The 17,130-nt window shown below is 50.2% G+C and overlaps 1 protein-coding gene across 1 annotated transcript; it reads right to left on the bottom strand.

The window, feature by feature from the left end:
* Positions 1–6,738: 6,738 nt before the first annotated feature.
* On the bottom strand, positions 6,739–8,761 carry LOC100825313 (soluble inorganic pyrophosphatase 1). The gene is made up of 9 exons (XM_003571722.3): positions 8,703–8,761; positions 8,415–8,521; positions 8,244–8,272; positions 8,089–8,154; positions 7,893–8,000; positions 7,722–7,787; positions 7,514–7,634; positions 7,331–7,412; positions 6,739–7,001 (listed from the first exon to the last, which is right to left on the bottom strand). The coding sequence occupies exons 2-9, from the start codon at positions 8,515–8,517 to the stop codon at positions 6,959–6,961; spliced, it is 618 nt and encodes a 205-aa protein (XP_003571770.1). The 5' UTR covers positions 8,518–8,521; positions 8,703–8,761; the 3' UTR covers positions 6,739–6,958.
* Between the last annotated feature and the right edge of the window lie 8,369 nt (positions 8,762–17,130).

Raw genomic sequence — 17,130 nt, 5'->3', positions numbered from 1 at the left:
AGAAATCTGAATCTCAGCCCTCGAAATCTACTGAGATATCCATTACAACCTCTGCGACAGGCACCTCTGAACTTCCGTTTAGTTCTGGACTTCCTTTTCCTTCCTCTTTGTTCATAGGCTCCTTGGACAGTCTGGTTGGACAGATTAGCACTATTTTGAGAATTGTCAGTACCATCACTTAGTTGTTGTTAGCAGCACCAGAAGATCTGCTGGAGCCACCCCTCCACATCTTCCACACCCTACACGAAGAATGGAACCACGAATCATATTCAGTCTTCTACAAAAGTACTACTCCCTCCGATACATATTAAGTGTCGAAATATTACATGTATCTAGACGTTTTTTAGGCATACATCCATATTTGGGAAATTTAAGACAGTTAATATGGATCAGAGGGAGTACATGATTATACACAACTTGAAAAAATTCAGAGCATGATTATAATCTACACATTAGTCTCATAATCAGTTTTCAGGCGCATCTACTGAATCAGCATGCCGGCCTTACAAAAATTAAAATCAGCTAACAGGGAGTGATATACATGGACAATGATTCAAACAGCGAGCACACATACGAGGGCTAAACATGTACATTTAAACTCAGAACATCACAGTAAGTGTCGTAGCCCCGGGCTTAGACACCAGGGATGTTAGGCACCCCCTTTTAGATTCGGCAGCGGGCGTTGGGGATTACTCCGGCGATCGCCGGCGAGGCCAATGACGAGCGTGGCAAGGTACAAACCAGTTTACCTAGGTTCGGACCACCCGGAGGTGTAAAACCCTACGTCCTGCTTCTGAGTGTGTATTAACCAATGAACAAGTGTTTACAGGTTGCCGGGGGAGTGCCCGGACGCTCTCTTCCTTTCTGCTAAGTGGCTACTTGCTACTTCTGGACTAAATTTCTAGGGATCGTAACCCCAGCTCGAGTCTAACCTTAGGAAAATCGAAACCCTTTGACCGGTAGCGTTGGTCCTCCTTTTATACTCAAAGGGATACCACAGGTGCCTCGGTCTGCATGGGGACGTGCCTTAGGACACGCGCCGAACGAGGACCCAAGGCAGCTTGCCTTTGCTGCGCTGGCGTGCATGCACGGTAAAACGCACTGTAGCTAGGGCCACACGTGCCCTAGATTCACTGCGGGCTACTCACTGTAGGTTGAGTAGACAGGAAATTACCCCCCTGTCGGAGCATTTAATGTTCGGCTTCTGCCACACTCCACGCTCCGACCAGCCCTGTACAAAAAGAGCCTGCCGGGCGGCCACGTGGCACCGATACTCTGTCTGCACTGAGCACCGGCCCTGTTGTAAGCACCTGCGCCAGGAAACACCCTCCCCAGCAAGTGAGCTTCCCTGGGGGCGTCCTAACGGGGATCTTCACGCTGTCATCTGGGGTAACTCCCGCAGCCCGGCTAGTCCTGCTCCAGGGCAACCCCCTTCCCAGGCTCTTGCCGGGCTGGTGGCTTCCCGGGCAGCTCGGCCTGTGCTGCCCAGGGTGCCGTCCTTGCGGGAGCAAGCGAGGCAACCCACACGTCGAGAAACGATTGTACCCCGGATGCCACTGATGCGACAGTAAGACCATACCTAAAAATGGTGCTAGACAAATGACAAGAGAGTGAAAGCAATATGCTGGAAAGCAAAAAAATCACGTCCTAAAATTAGCTAACAGGGAGTAACAACATGGACTATGATACAAACAGCGAGCACGTATATGAAGACTTAACATGTACATTTAAACTCAGAACAACAAAGTAAAACCATGCTTAAAAATGGTACTGGACTGGTGCTTGCTTAGGTACTCACAACTTCACAAGCACTCAAACTCAAACTTCTGATACTCAGAAGGGTAACAAGAAACAGGAGCGCTTCACCTCTTTCTGCAGTGTCATTGAAATCCACGACTGAGCGTTGTAAATACAATGATGTCACCGTGGGTGACACTCATCATCCCTGCGTTGGTCAAATGATTAACAACAAGTTGATGCGGCATTACAAACAGTCGGCGCGGGGGTAATATGACGATAGATATACATACTGCTCATTCCAGAGGTGTGCGCTTATAAAACTTGCAAGGTAGCTCCGGCACAACTCAGATCTACGAAAGAATGCCGGGAGTGATACTATCACAGTATCTTTTGGGACTCTTTGGGAGTTTGATAAACTTGGAAAAAATCACAAGTCCTTGGCAAGTGAGTACAAGAGTCTCAAAAAGTCGTGTGATCATCTTTTATATTCTCTTGTTAATGAATTAATCTCTAATGATAAAGATACTTTAACTAACCCTTATTGCAAGCATACATCTATGATTTCTAGGTTGAAGACCCAACTCAAGAAGGGCCTAGCCACTTGTATCCAAGAGGAAAAGAACCTGCATGATCTTTTAAATTTCATAAGGGACAATGAGGTCACTGTCGCTACAGCAGTCCTTTATCATTATCGTGTGGTATGATGCATGGAGTCTCTGCAAGTAAAAAAGAAACTTACTAAGTTATGTTATCATAATAGCTGGGCAAAGAGTGTGAGATCTCCTCTCTACGTACCAACAGCTACCTAATCATTTTGTGCAGTGTGACCGAATACGCAGTCTCCTGGTGTAAAAAGGCATCCATCTCAGCGATGCAAAAGAAAAGGGGATAACCAAATGACTATAGACAACAAGCACATGAAACAGGAACTGAGCCATGATACGATAGTGAACGATGGAGAAACATTATTCAGAAGAAGAAAATGTTAGATTGAGTATATATGGTCGTATGCCACGTTCCTGCTCAACTTTGTACTCTAGAATATTATCATATTTTGAGACTTGCACTCCATATAGAACTGGTGTTTATAAAGTTCTATCTGATGATTCTGAATAAAGAGTATTTTTACCATGATCAGCAGACATGGTCACTAATCACAAATGAGTTTTAATTGTGCAGAAGATATATACTAACAAACATGAGTTTAAATTGTGCAAAAGATATACACTAACATGAGTTTAATCTGTGCAGAAGATATATGCTAATAAACCACAGGTCAGGCATATAAACCCCAAGTCCACATTGCTCAATTTTTTTTTCCTGAAGGCCAACACAAATAACGCAGAAGAAAACTATAGGAAAATACTATAAACCACAAATTTTAATATTGTTCCAAAATTCACTTTTATCTTAAATTATAGGAAAATACTATCTCGTTGATTCTGAATATCCAAACAAAGTTGGATACTTAGCTTCATACAAAGGGCAACGATACCATGTACCCGAATTTGAAAATGGATGCAATAGATGTTCAACCATTGCCATTCATCTCTACGCAATGTCATTGAACGAGCATTTGGTGTACTCAAGATGAAGTGGCAAATTTTACGAGGCATACCGGCCTATCCAGTGTTGAAGCAGAAGATGATAATTAGCGCATGCATGTGTTTTGGCGTCAAATGAGTTTACGGAAGTATTGGATAAACACCTTATATCCTCACTAACAAACTTGTGACAAAAAAATACACTAGTGCGAGACAAGGCCTGAAAAACAATGCCTCGCCGATCTCCCAAATCCTCTCGTATCAAGCGAACGTCTACCTCCCTCTTAATAAAAACAGCAACTCCAATTACTCCCGTGCATTACGGCCGCCTGTTTCCCGATAAAAGAAACGGATCGCCTACCTCCCGAAAACATCGTCACGCTACGCCTCTCCTCTCCTCCCTCCAATCAACACGAGGCCCGTTCTCCTCAATTGACCCATCCGTTGCCCGATGTGTTGCATGCGAGGCACAATTCGCTCGAGAGCCGGGTCCTCTGCCTCTTTCAACGCGCCGTCTTCACCGACCGATTATCCAGGAGCGGCACCGCGTAAACAGCCTTGCGTCACGCCGGTCGACGCAGGGGACACATCGAGTGCCACCACCGAACAGGTGTTGGGCGACGAGGCGATGGGGGTCGCACAACCCTCCTGCGATCGGGCCCCCGTGCAACCCATCCTGTCTACGCTGGAGGCAGAGGACCCGGCTCTCCAGCGAATTATAGACCGGTCCACTATCACGGCTGCTCTCAAGGACACGCTTCTCCGCACAAAAGAGGAGCCAGACCTCCAGACGGCCATTGTCAACTCAGAACAGACAAGTGCAGACGAAGACCGCCGGCGCCATTACCGTGCCGAACACGCGGCCGCCACGGCCGAGGAGGTGGACGAGGACGGTGAGGACGAAGAAGACGGTGCGAACGAACAAGAAGACCAGAGCGACAACGACAACGGCGACGCAACCGGGAACGGCGGAAGGATCTGATGATGTTCGTCTTGGCCGGCGGCGCGGATCGGTACTTCGCGCCGGTTGCCGGTCTTCGGGCGTCAGGAAGCGGGCCAAGACCCAGCACTTCCCCGCACAAGAGCAGCCCCAGCCATGCGCACTGGTCCCATGCTGCGCGACGGGGCCTGATGCGCGCGCTGTGCCCGCGAGACTGCGAGCAGAGCCGCGAGGCGCGCCTTCCACTCCTCTTGCAGAGGTGAGTCATTGGCCGGCGGGAAGCGAACCATCGCATCCATCGTCGCCAAAGCCTCCGATGAGGTGTCGAGTTCGGGCGGCGACTGGGGCGGAGTGCCCCGGCTGTCGTGACGCTCGCCGTCCCAGCGAGAGGAACGCGAGCCCCTGCCACGTGAGGGCAGGTGGGACAACTGCATGTCCGGTGGAGTCGGTGGACACGATGGCGACGAGCGGGCGCTTGTGTTGCGCTACCGCGAGATGTAGTTATGACCACTCGCGTTCTTATCTTTGGTATACCCACTATAGCCCAGCTGGGGGCTCATGTAGAAGTCTACTATACCCACTATAGCCCAGCTGGGGGCTCATGTAGAAGTCTACTACAACTCCAGGAGCCCGGACGTCTAATCTTGCGACTCAAGATAAGGAAACCGACTTAGGATTTAAATACAACTTGTAACCTACAGGGACTCAACACCCGAGACCTAGCCTATGTATAAAGGACTAGGAGAGGCACCCGGAAGGACATACTCTCTCTCCCCCAAGATAGATCCAATCTCTCGTAAAGGCTCAATCTCATACACGTTACGCCAGATCTCATCTGTGCATCCTAACCTCCGCGGCAACCGTGTAATATCTCCATCAATACCAGATCAAACAAGCAGGACGTAGGGGTATTATATTCCGAGGGCCTTGGACCTGGGTAAATCGTGTCCCATGTGTCCTTCTTTGCCAACAGGGTCGCCAACACACACGCGTGTCGCTCTCTCTAAACACAAAATCCCTGAACATGGGCATTGTCGAAGTCACCCCTTCGTCACACGCTGGGACCCGACGCGGCGCTCGATGCCTGGTCGTGAGACAGGCGAAGCCGCGCTGAGCTCGGCCTCACGCGAGGGGTGACGGCTTGGGGCCGCAAGGCTTGCCGTGCGTGAAGCACGATAGCGGGACGCGTCGTCACTGTCCTGCCGCTGGGCTGACGGCGCTCCACGCCGAGCGCTCGACCTGGTGGCGGCACACAACGACACTCCCTTGCGGCGGGGCGGCATCGTCAAGGTTTATGCAGAGGATGGAACCAAAGTTGAAGTTGCTGAAGATTCGGAAACACCTGCGCCCCTACCTGGCGCGCCAGATGTCGCGTGTGCGAACGCGGAAACCGGAAGTGCGGACACCCCTTTTTGTTTATGTAGAGTGGGGTGCAGGGAGAGTGCTCCGAGCCTCACCGGTAAGGACTTCAACTCCTGTGATTTACCCAGGTGCGGGCCACCCGAAGGTGTAATACTCTACGTCCTGCTTTGTGTGTAAAGATGGTGGTGGATGACTTTAGGAGAGGTTACAATGAGCGGCTGGAGCGGGGAGCTCTAACCTAAACTAGGGCGGCCCGGGAAGGAGGGAGAAGCAGACCGCTACTCGTCTCTAGCGGTCAGAACACCAACCCTTATCCTACCCGAACTACTTATGCCTAGTCTATCCCTAATGCCAACCTCTCTTGAGTGGAAGCCTTGCGCCTCCTTTTATAATTCAAGGGGTCACCATAGTGGCGAAATTAGGGCACACGGCACGCGTGCTGCTACAAAGGAACATCCCCCCTACAAGATGACTATGAAGCTGTCCGCCTGCTCTATGGTTCCGGTCCAAAGTGATCTAAGCTTTCGGCCCTGTCTGGACTGAAACGGTGATAGTCGTGACGCGGCATGGAAGCTGGCCGGTCAAAAGATAAAGGGGACATGCTGCGTCCTGTCTGTCGTCCTCGCCGGCGATCGTCACGCCGCAGTCGCGCAGTCTCGAGGACGCCCTTTGAACGGCCGGATTCATACTAGCTCAGGCTCGTGGGCGCCAAAGTAGCCGCCCAGAACTGGCTGAGGTAAGCAGTGACACATTCTCTCCCCGAGTGCCAGACCAGGCACCCCTGCGAAACCTTTCGCCCCCGATCCTGAGGGAGGAGAGAACGGTCACATGTCTCCCGGGAAGACAATCCTGGGAAGGCGGTCCCCGGGGTACCCCATCCCCGAGGAGCCTTACGCTGACATGGTGGGGCCGCGTCTCACGCTCCTAGGATCCGGGATACCCCGTATCCCCGGAGCTGACACAGTTCTGGGTGCTCAAGGGTGGGTTCCTGATTTTATTAATTTGTTGCAGTTCAAGGTAATTAGCAGCAACAAGCTGATTTTATATCCCACGTTAATAACATTTCTGACGCGTCCAAGTGCTAAAACGTCAGGTGACTAGGGGAGAAATTGCTTCGTAAAGACACCTCTGACGCTCGCAGCACAAGAAACGTATGCGGACGTTTAACACTCCTGACGCACTGTCAAAACAAAAGTGTAGCGTTATCCTCGATTACAATGCCCACAAGTATATGCAGAAGAAGAACATTTTTCCCTTTATTCAGATATACAGCAAAAAGACTCCATGAATGGAAGCAAGGTAACTAATTATTGCCTTTTTACGAGACCTCAATGCTGATTTTTTTTTCAGCCTTCCAAGTTTGCAACGATGACTAGTTCCTCAGACTCTGCAAGATATATTCAGCATATAGGTCCCTGAAACGGCAACACATCGGTTAACGATCATATTATTTTGTTTAATTGCAAAATTTATCTTCATTAGGTACTTGCTACTATCTTAATAAACTTCAATACACATTCTGTGTATTAACATAAAAATGATTTTGCTGAAGACAATAGCAATTTACATCTCACTAGAATGTGGAGGGATGCTTGCAAAATTCATTTTGTGCATTTTGTGTTGCTAATTGCTGATAAATAACCACATAAAGCTACTCCCTCCGTTCGTAAATACTTGTCTTGGCCACATAAAACATCATTGTTGCTGATAAATAACCACATAAAGTATTTCTGAAACAACTCACATCGAGTGCTTAATGGCCTCCTGTGCAGTTTTTGATGGCAAGAAATCGTTCACCGCAACATCCTTGTTCTCGTTCTTCTTGTCTACGAACGCATAGCATCAAATAAACTTCAGCATTACATGAAATAATTTATGGTGCCATACTTGTCGTAAATCTGAGAATAGGGGAGGAAATGGAGTGTACAATCTTCAAAAAAGCGACGGATTTCAGCAAGGCGGTGGGGAGAGAGCTCCTTAAGATCGTTGTAATGGCGGTACTCGGGATCATCAACGCAAACTGCAATGATCTTATCATCTTTCTCACCCTTTTTTGTTCCGAAAGGTAATTACGTTATCAGACAGATATAATGTGTAGATATATTCACAATGGAACTCGTAAAAAAATATCTTGCCTGATCAATCATAGGCATAAGCCCAATGGCCTTAGCTCGAAGAAAACAACCAGGTATGATTGGTTCCTGACCATTGTGCACGTCAGTTTGAACTCAGAATACACTGTCAGACACAATCTACATCACCTAGTAAGTTGCATTAAACTAAAACATCACTAGTGCCACACTCACCTGCATCAGGACCAAGACATCAATTGGGTCCCCATCTTCGCACAGTGTCCGCGGTACGAAACCATAGTTGTGTGGGTACACAACGGATGAGTACAGAACCCTGTCAACCTAGAGAGATAGCTTACTTACCATGTTGTGAATTGTGAAAACAAAATGATTCAGAATTTATGCTGCTCCTTGAGTGGAGAATGTGTACCTTGATTAGTCCACTCTTCTTATCAAGCTCATACTTAACTTTGCTACCCTTTGTGATCTCAACAACCTACAAGCATGCAAGGCTTTGATGCTTCTGAAGTGTTTTCTGTAATTTACAGAGCATGGAAATGCAATAGGTTATTCCATGATGCTTACAACGTTGAAGACCTGAGGGGCTCCAGATCCTAGCATTTGGAGAAAATGAAGCATCAGCGTACATGAACCTTCAGAAATATACTATTCACCATACCAGCAAGAGTCAGCCAAACTCCTCCTGAATTATAATCAAAGGCAAGTCTATAGGATATGTCGTCTGTACTTCTTTACCTATTTCAAGATCATGCCAGGTATGCGCCGCGACGGATCGCCTTGAGAGGGACGACAATATCCTCTCATTCAGCCTCGGATGGTCCTTCTTGTCTTCAGCCATTTTCCTACAATCCCCACAACGAAAGCAACATGTATTTCCTTAAAAGGGAGCAACCAGAGAGACAAAGAAACCAAAGGTACTAATGCTACTACGAGTTTTGTGCCAACAAAAACCTCCTCTGTTCTCTACAGCAAAAAAATTGTAAATTGATATCAGGGAGAAGGAACAAAATCTTGGAGATTTACCAAATGTCGATAGGGAATTGACCCGGAGGGCAGGTATTATCAGCAGGAGAAGAAGAAGACAGGAACAGAATGCACGGGAGCTGGAGCTGCTTATATAGAACTCTAGGTGGGTTGGGTTGGAGATCCTGGAGAAGCGGCGGGAGCAGCGGCCGCTCGGACACCTCCCCTGCATGCGCTCCGGAATTAGACGACAACACATGCGGATGCAAATTGCTACAGTAGGAAAAATTGTGGCTTGGTTATAAAAACAAATGGCAAAATCCTCGCTGTTAACCTCCTTAGCCTATAGGACACAAAGTCCGTGCTAATCACTTTGGGTGGATTTTCACACAAAAAATCCCCAAACCCGAGTGAACTTTGGCTTCTTCACAATAACGAAGAACTCCACTACCCAGCTGGGTGGCAGACACATCCTCCAAAGTTAATAAATACACCTCTGTCTCATATTAAGTGACTCAAATATGTCTAGCTATGGAATTAATCTATGTCTAAAATATGTCTAAATACTTGCAATAAAAAGTCATTTAATATGGTATGGAGAGAGTAATAGGATAGGCTTGAAGAACTTTAGCACAGGTTGCTCCAAAAAGCAAAAAGTCCAAAAACTCACCAAAAAAATATATGAATCAGAGCTCTTGACAAGAAAGGAAATACGCACAAACAAACTTGTACTCCCTCCGTCCCGTATTAAGTGCAAAAATATTACATGTAGCTAGACGTATTTAAGTACTCCTCCGATCCATAATAAGTGTCGCTCATTTTGTACTAAGCTAATACAAACTTTGTACTAAGTGAGCGACAATTATTATAGATCGGAGGGAGTATATAGATACGTTCATATTTAGAAAACTTTGAGTCACTTAGTGTGAGACGGAGGGAGTAATACAAGTATACAATCACCGATCACCAAAATGGATGAAAGGGTGTTTATATTTAGAGCCAAGTGTTTCGAGATTTAATTTCAAACTCTGTCTGAACATTTTCAGTAGAGGCCGTCAGTGGCACTGAGAAACCTCACTGGAAGGCGTCGCCTGGAATGTGTCGCCACTGTCGGGCCGTAGTCACTGGGCAGTGCCGGCCGGTAACAAAGACAAACACATCAAATAGACTAGCGCGGGATTACAGTCACTCAGGAGTGCTAACAAGCAAGAAAATATCACAAAACGTTGAGAAAATATATTCCTTGAGCAACTTTGTATTAAAACTTTTAAGTAAATTTCACAAAACCACACATATTGGGGCAGTTTTCTCACGCAGGCACAACTTTTGCTAATTGCCCGAAAAACCACACATTTTCAGTCACAACGTAACAATAAGCCCGGAATAACTTGGTTAAGCGAGCTGACAGTTTTCCTTACAGGTCGGGCCCACATGTCCGATGACATGTCAGACAAACCGACCCGTTAGCCCGGTAACCACATCCTAGAAAGATGTTGTCTCCATCAATGGCTCCGGGAGCAAGGGATGGAGCTTCCCGAGCTCCGACTTGGCCAAGCGGAGGCGGCAGCACACGGATAGACGGGGCACATGGGTAGGCGGCGGCGCGCAGGTAGGCGGCGAGAACTCGCGGCGCGCGCGGGGCACGCGGGGGCGCTCGGGCAGGGGGCGGGCGCTGGCAGGGTGCGCGGGCAGGCAGGGGTTGCACGCAGGCAGCGGGGGCGCTCACGGGCGTGCAGGGGCACGCGCGAGCTACGGCATGTATTGGCTGCGGTACGGCATGCGTTGGCTGCGGAACGGCAGGCACGGGCGCGCACGGTTGCGGCCATGCAGACATGCCACGGTGTCCGGGCTGCATCTGGCCGAAGACCACATGCACGTTGAAGAAGAAGCACGGGGAGCTTCGTCGGAGAGCGAGAAGAAGATGGACAGACATAACAGGCTAATGGGTTTGACAGTTCGTCTTACATGTGGGCCCGACCTGTAAGAAAAATTGTCAGCTCGCTTAATCGCGTCATTACGGGCTTTTTGTTACATTGTGACTGAAAATGTGTGGTTTTCTGGACAAATTAGCAAAAATGGTGGCGTGAGAAGACTGCCTCAATATGTGTGGTTTTGTGAAATTTACTCAAAACTTTCTCCAAGTTATTGCCTATCTTCCCCTTTAATACTACAGTATCCATACAACTCAAAGCACAAAACTAGCTTTCATTGAATGGGAATAACAGTGTTTACAGACCCGGTAACATGAATGCAGGCAATTGCCGGTGGGACATGCCCCAACCAGAAATGATTTTGACCCAACACTCTAGCTGCTGCAGCTAACTCATGAGCTGGTTTGTTGCTCTCTCTTCCAATTTTTGCAACCTTGATGCGGAGGCATTTTTCCTGAATGTCGTTGATTTCCCCAAAAAGGTTCCATAAACTGGACAGACCTTGGTTCTTTTTCCGGATTGCCTCGACGACGTAAGCATTATCAGATTCCAAGATGACAGAGGAGGCATTGGTGTCATCTCTATCTCTATCTCTAAGGCACAAAAAATTTCTTTTCTAAAACTACCTACAAAACGTACACAAACCATTCCCACCTCACAATTACCGAACAATTAGGCCCACTAAACCAGGAGTTTAGACACCCTGCTGTCTGTGGTATACTTATAGACATGGATTACAAAAACCTCTACAACAAGGTGTCTTTTGGCTGTCTATAACACCCACAATGACTTGTAAAATCAATTGAAATATTATCTATGTGGTCTACCGTGTGTTACCCAACATAATCACATTTATGTAAAACAATTAAGTACATGACACAAAAACATACACTTGTACCCAAAGTAGCAAAAACAGTCATACGTGCACTCATGTTTTTCCAGACGCGTACAAGCACATGTACTGAAACGTGAAATCTAAATAAAAAATGATCATTATTCCATAAGTTTGAACTGGTAGGAAATAACTGATTACATATGAAAAATCGCACGAAGGGAAATTAATACATAAAAGGATTATTCAAACTAGTTGTAATAATTCAGTCGTTCCCAACATTTTGCCAAATATGCTCAACCAAATCATGCTTCAGTTGCCGATGTGTCGGCCTAGCACGAATAGAGGAATTTTTTCATAGTACATCAGCAAAGAAAATGTTAGGGCCGTGATTGACTTCTGGCGGTAAAGCCAAAGCTTCTTCTGGATTCTCGTTCAGGTCCAAAGGAATGTGGATCATCTCTCCCTCGTCTTCAACAATCATGTTATGAAGAATAATACAAGCCTTCATGATTTTACCTTCGGATGCTCGTTTCCACAATTTGGCTGGACGCCGCACGATGTTAAAACGAGATTGCAATACTCCAAATGCTCGTTCAACATCTTTCCTTGCCCCTTCTTGATGCCGTGCAAACAATTTGTCCTTCTCTGTTTGAGGGAGCGGTATAGTCTTCACAAAAACAGCCCATTCTAGATAAATTCCATCCGCAAGGTAGTAATCCCAATCATAACGCCTCCCGTTGACAGTGAACTGCACTCGGGGAGCTTCCCCTCTCAACTCTTGAATGAACAAATGTGACTTATTAAGCACATTAAGATCATTGTTTGACCCAGCGACACCGAAATAAGCATGCCATATCCGAAGGTCCCGAGAGGCAATCGCTTCGAGGATCATGGTAGGAACACCATCATCGCCGTGGGTAAATTGACCTCTCCATGCAGTAGGACATTTCTCCCACGGCCAATGCATACAGTATATGCTCTCTAACATGCCAGGGAATCCACGAGAGTTGCCAATTCGAAGCAATTGTTGCACTTCATCACAGCTTGGGGGGGGGGGTGTAAATACTCTCCACCAAAATTATCAATGTTGTTGTTCTAGAAAACAACAAGAGTAAGGGGGTGCCAATGCTTGATGGCACAAGTGCGAGAATAGTATGTAGGGCGTGTACGCAGGCCTTATAGCGAAGGTTGCCGTACACTTGGACAAGTTGACACGTCGATATTTTTTGAATAGTTTCAGTCGACCCTGTGGGCACGACTTAGTCCTATGTTAGGACAGGCTTCGAGGGGGTTGTTAGCCAGGTGCTTGGGCCGAACTCGTCTTCCCAAGTCACCTATGGTGAGAGATCTCTCAAGGCTGCCTCGAACTTGGGCGGAACTCGTCTTCCCAAGCTTCCCAAGTAGCGAGGTTGGGATACCCTCTAGACTCTAACCCGATCCCTCTACTTCGAGTCGCGACCGTACTAGATGGCCCGGAACCTCGAAACTAGACTTCCTAAGTCGCGTCCCTGAGGTCGAGTCGAGTCTAGGCTCGACCCAAGCACTCGAGAGCGGGCTCCTTAGGTTTCTCTAGCCCCCTCCCCTATGATCTTATTCAAGTTGAGAGTGAATGATACATGCCCCCACGGGGGGGGGGGGGGGGTGTGGTATTTATAGCCTAGGGGTCCATGACTACCCTTGGGGGAGAGAGAAAAGTGAGGGCAAAGTGGTAAAAAGTGATCCTTGGTCCATAACTTTTGTGTGCACCAAGTGGGAAAAGTAGGGGTTGGTCCATGGTCCACCATGGACCAAAAGCCTCATCCCTACACCTTTCTTGGCCCTTACTCAAGCTCCTCTTCTCCTTTGACCATGGCATGAGAGGATTGACTTGTTGACTCCTTTGACCGGCGCCTAGTTGGCATGACTACGCCTTGTTGGCAAATTGACCAGTCTTTGTGATTTGTTGATTTGGTCGTCGTCACGTAGGATTATGGCCCAGCCCATGTAAGGATTTTATTATATTACAACAGTTGCCCCCTTGAGCCGGAGGTATTGAGAATGCCTTCGGGTCAACCTCAACGTCGATGGCATGTTGGGATTCTTCTTACGACACTTGGATCGTAACTCTCTTTGGAAAGAGCCACCGACTAGGTAGGTTCCATGGGGAAACGAGGCCTAGGTGGGCTGCCTTGTGAGATACTTGTAGTTTCGGAAGTTATCCTAGCAGACTTGAGACCTTCGAGGCTTCTCACTGGAGGAGCCACCGGCTAACTAATTTTTCTCGAGGGGAAAAACAGACCTAGGTGGGCGCTTTTGTGAAAAGTTGGGGCCTTAGCGTCTTCGTGCAGAGAACCACCGGCTAGGCATTTTTATTTACAAGAGAACTAAGCCTAGGTGGGATCCTTTGCAAGGCCCGTGTTTGTCTTGAGGTCCATTTTCGAGGAAACTTACATTTTTTTGGGGTCTTCCTTGAAAACCATGGCCGCAGGGGCCTTTCTTTTGCAAAATCACGAGTCCGGGGGGCTCCTTCTGCAAAATGGCGAGGTCACAAGGGCACACTTGTGAAGTTCCGGTTTTCTGAGGGCCTTGGCATTAAATTCCCAGGCCACGGAGGGCTCGTTCATAATTTTCCAAGTTTCGGGGGGATTTCGTGCAAAAAGGCCGAGCCTTGGGCTCTATTCCCCGTCCGGGTGAGTTTTGCAGGCCGAGCCGGCCTCGTGGGCCCCTCGGGCACGCGGGTAGAGCCTGACCAGGCCCAAGAGGCCTCTCCTCCTTTTTTTTATCCGTGCGATGTTGGGCCATGGCCCACTTAACCTGCCGGCCCGCATACCGGTTCACCGGGTTAAGTGGTCGAATCGGACGGCTAAGGATGCATCAGAGCCCTAGATCGGACGGCCGACGTTCATCTTCTTCCTTTTTGTAGAAAAGGAGCTCGTCCTCCTATCTCCTTTTTCAGGTGACCTCGTCACCGGGGTGACGCCGGCGACCACGTCGCGCAGCCAGGATGGCTTGGGCGCGGGTCCCCTGGCCCGGGGCCGCCCCCTTTTCCCCCTTCCTTTCTCTCTTTTCTCTTTTGCCCTGCGTCCTTTGTCCCTTGGTCGGTTTTGACCCTTGTCTTGTTGCTATGACCAGGCCGACCGGCGAGGGCTTGGGCGCGGACATCGGGGGAGCTTCGGCCTATAAAAATGGAGCCATGGAGCACAAGAGAGGCACAACTCGCTCTCGTTTTCCTCCCCTCCGGTGCCGAAGACACGTTTCGGCGGCACCCGAGGACGGAGACGAGACCGGTGGCTCCTAGGTGCTCCTTGCGGGCGTGTAGCTACTCCCACGGGTTTGCTAGTCCTCCACCAGTGTTGAAGATCGTGAAGTCCTCGTGGGGGACGCGATTTCGTCGAGTTTCGGTTTTCGAGCGGCGTCGGTGTTGCCTGCAATTTGAGCCAAGAAGAGGGGGCGCCCGGGTGTTTATGTGCCACTCTCGAGGTGAGCCATGTCAGGGAGTCTGTCCTTTGCCCAACAGTGGCGTCTATGGCGCGCGGCGTCGCGGACAGTGAGCGTCAGAGGCCCGGGGCATTTCGTCAAGCAGTCTTGGTGCGTGTCCGGGGCGTCGCGAGGGCACGCGCGACGCGGCCTAGGCACGCGTAGGGGTGTGCATGGGGCGTAGGAGCGGAACCGGGCATGCCTCGGCGTCAGAACTTGGGTGACACGGCCGCCGCACGGCTCAGGGCACGGCGGCGAGGTGCGAAGTAGCGCGGGCATGCCCGGCGCGAGGGGTGCAGGCGGCGAGGCACGGAGGTGGGCGCGTCAGGGCGCCTGTCGGGGCGCGGCCAGAACGGGGCGTTGCGCGGAGTAGGACGCGTTGGGGCGCGGCCAGAACAGGGCGTGGCGCGGTGTCAGGCGCGTCGGGGTGACGGTCGGGGCGCGGCCAGAAAATGGTGTGGCACGGAGTCGGGCGCGTTGGGGTGCCGGTCGGGGCGTGGCCAAAGCGCGGCGTGCCCTGGGGCATCGGCCATTTGGCCGAACCCCTTATAGGCGTTCGCCTCTCCCACCCTTCTCTTTTTTTTTTACTGGGCCAACCAACGCATCGTGGGACTTGGGCCGTGGACGAGAGCAAGGCCTCGGGCCCATCTTTCTGTCGGCCAAGGTGGGCTTGCAGGCGGGGGGCTGCGGGGGCAAAGATGCCATCGGGGGGAGCCAGGCTCCTCCCTTTTCATTCAATTTTTTTTTGCTTCATCGCTGCACTGGGCTGGCCGGTGGCATCGTACTCGGGCCCGAGGCCGTTTTCGAGGGGGACTCCTCCCCTTTTTTTTTTTACCGGTGGTCGTGCATGACCTTGCGACGTAGATTTTCCCTAGTTGCTTCCTTAGGAATTTTTCGCGTCAACTAATCTTTTGGCGTCTTCTTGTAGGTGAGATGTCGGGATCCAATGTGGAGCGTCATGACGGCGTCGGCGGGAGCGTCGAGAGGGAGGCCTCCCATGGGAGCGGGGTTGAGGCACGGGCACTGGGGGACAAGCCACAAAGATCGAAGAAGGTCACACTCTGGGAGAGAGGACCTCGGCCTGAGACGTATCCGGCCGTGCTAGGACGGATTCCTGACATCCTTCCGGCGTCGGTGACGACCGAGAAGGACTTGTCGGATCTGGTGGAGGCGGGCTACTTCCGCAAGGGCCTCGCCACGCTTCCTGACAAGGGCGAGCTTCGACTGGAGCCGCAGAGGCGTCGAGGGCACATCGTCATGTTCACCAGCTGGTTTCACGCCGAACTGTGCCTTCCCGTCCACCCGTTTCTGCTGGAGTTCCTAGATACCTATGGTATCGAGTTGGCGCAGTTGCTTCCTTCGGCGATCCTGCGTCTGAACGTGTTAAGATGGCTTTGCGAGACCGCCTTGCGGGAGCCTCCGACCATGAGGTTGTTCTTGTTGCTGTTCACCGTCCATGTGGAGGAGCGCCGCACCCCCGACGAGAGTACTTGAGTGCCTTTGGGTCGGTCGCTGTGAGGCTCCATCCTGGCTTCCATGACGAGTTCCCCCTGATGCCGGCCAAGAGCGCGGTGCGCCTGTTCGACGGGTGGGACTCGTAGTGATTCTTCCTCGGCGTTTCGGAGCCGAGCTTGCGTCACTCCGGTAGGCTTCCCCGACTCTAGGCCTAGGGGGCTTCGGGATGTCATTCGTCCCATGGTACGTCCTTGGTCGAGGAGTGGGAGCTTGCCGGGATCAAGTCGGCTCGTTCGGAGCGTAGCTTCCGCGACCTTTTGGAGGAGATGGTGATGGCGGGCCGCTTCATGATGAGGGCGCGACCATAGGCGGAGCTGGGGATCCACTTGGCCTTTCGTCACGCACGCCACGCGGCTAAGCGTGAGTTTCATGACACTTGAGTCGTTGCTTCAAGTATTCTTGTTTGCTTGACACTAACCATGGCTAGTGCTTGTGCTTGTTTCTCAGCGGCTTTTTCCCGAGAGAAGGCGGCCGAGTGGGCTTGCGGCGTGCTTCGACGACGCGGTACCGATGTGACCGGATCCCAAGTACAGGAAGCTCATCAAGGCCGGCAAGCGGTATTCCCGTCTCGCGACTCCGTCGATGATTGCCGTCAATTCTCACCTCAGAGATACTTGTGGGAAGGTGAAGCCTTAGGTTGTGCTTGGGTTGAGTGTGCAGGCGGCCCCAAAGCCCAAGATCCCTCGTCCTCTGAGTTCACGCAAGAGGATGGCTCCTTCTCCTGACCTTGCAAACGTGGCCTAGTCAAGGT

The sequence above is a fragment of the Brachypodium distachyon genome, chromosome 3 (genome assembly GCF_000005505.3).
Source record: "Brachypodium distachyon strain Bd21 chromosome 3, Brachypodium_distachyon_v3.0, whole genome shotgun sequence".
In the NCBI taxonomy this organism is placed as follows: Eukaryota; Viridiplantae; Streptophyta; class Magnoliopsida; order Poales; family Poaceae; genus Brachypodium; species Brachypodium distachyon.
This window is presented reverse-complemented; position numbering and strand designations above follow the sequence as displayed.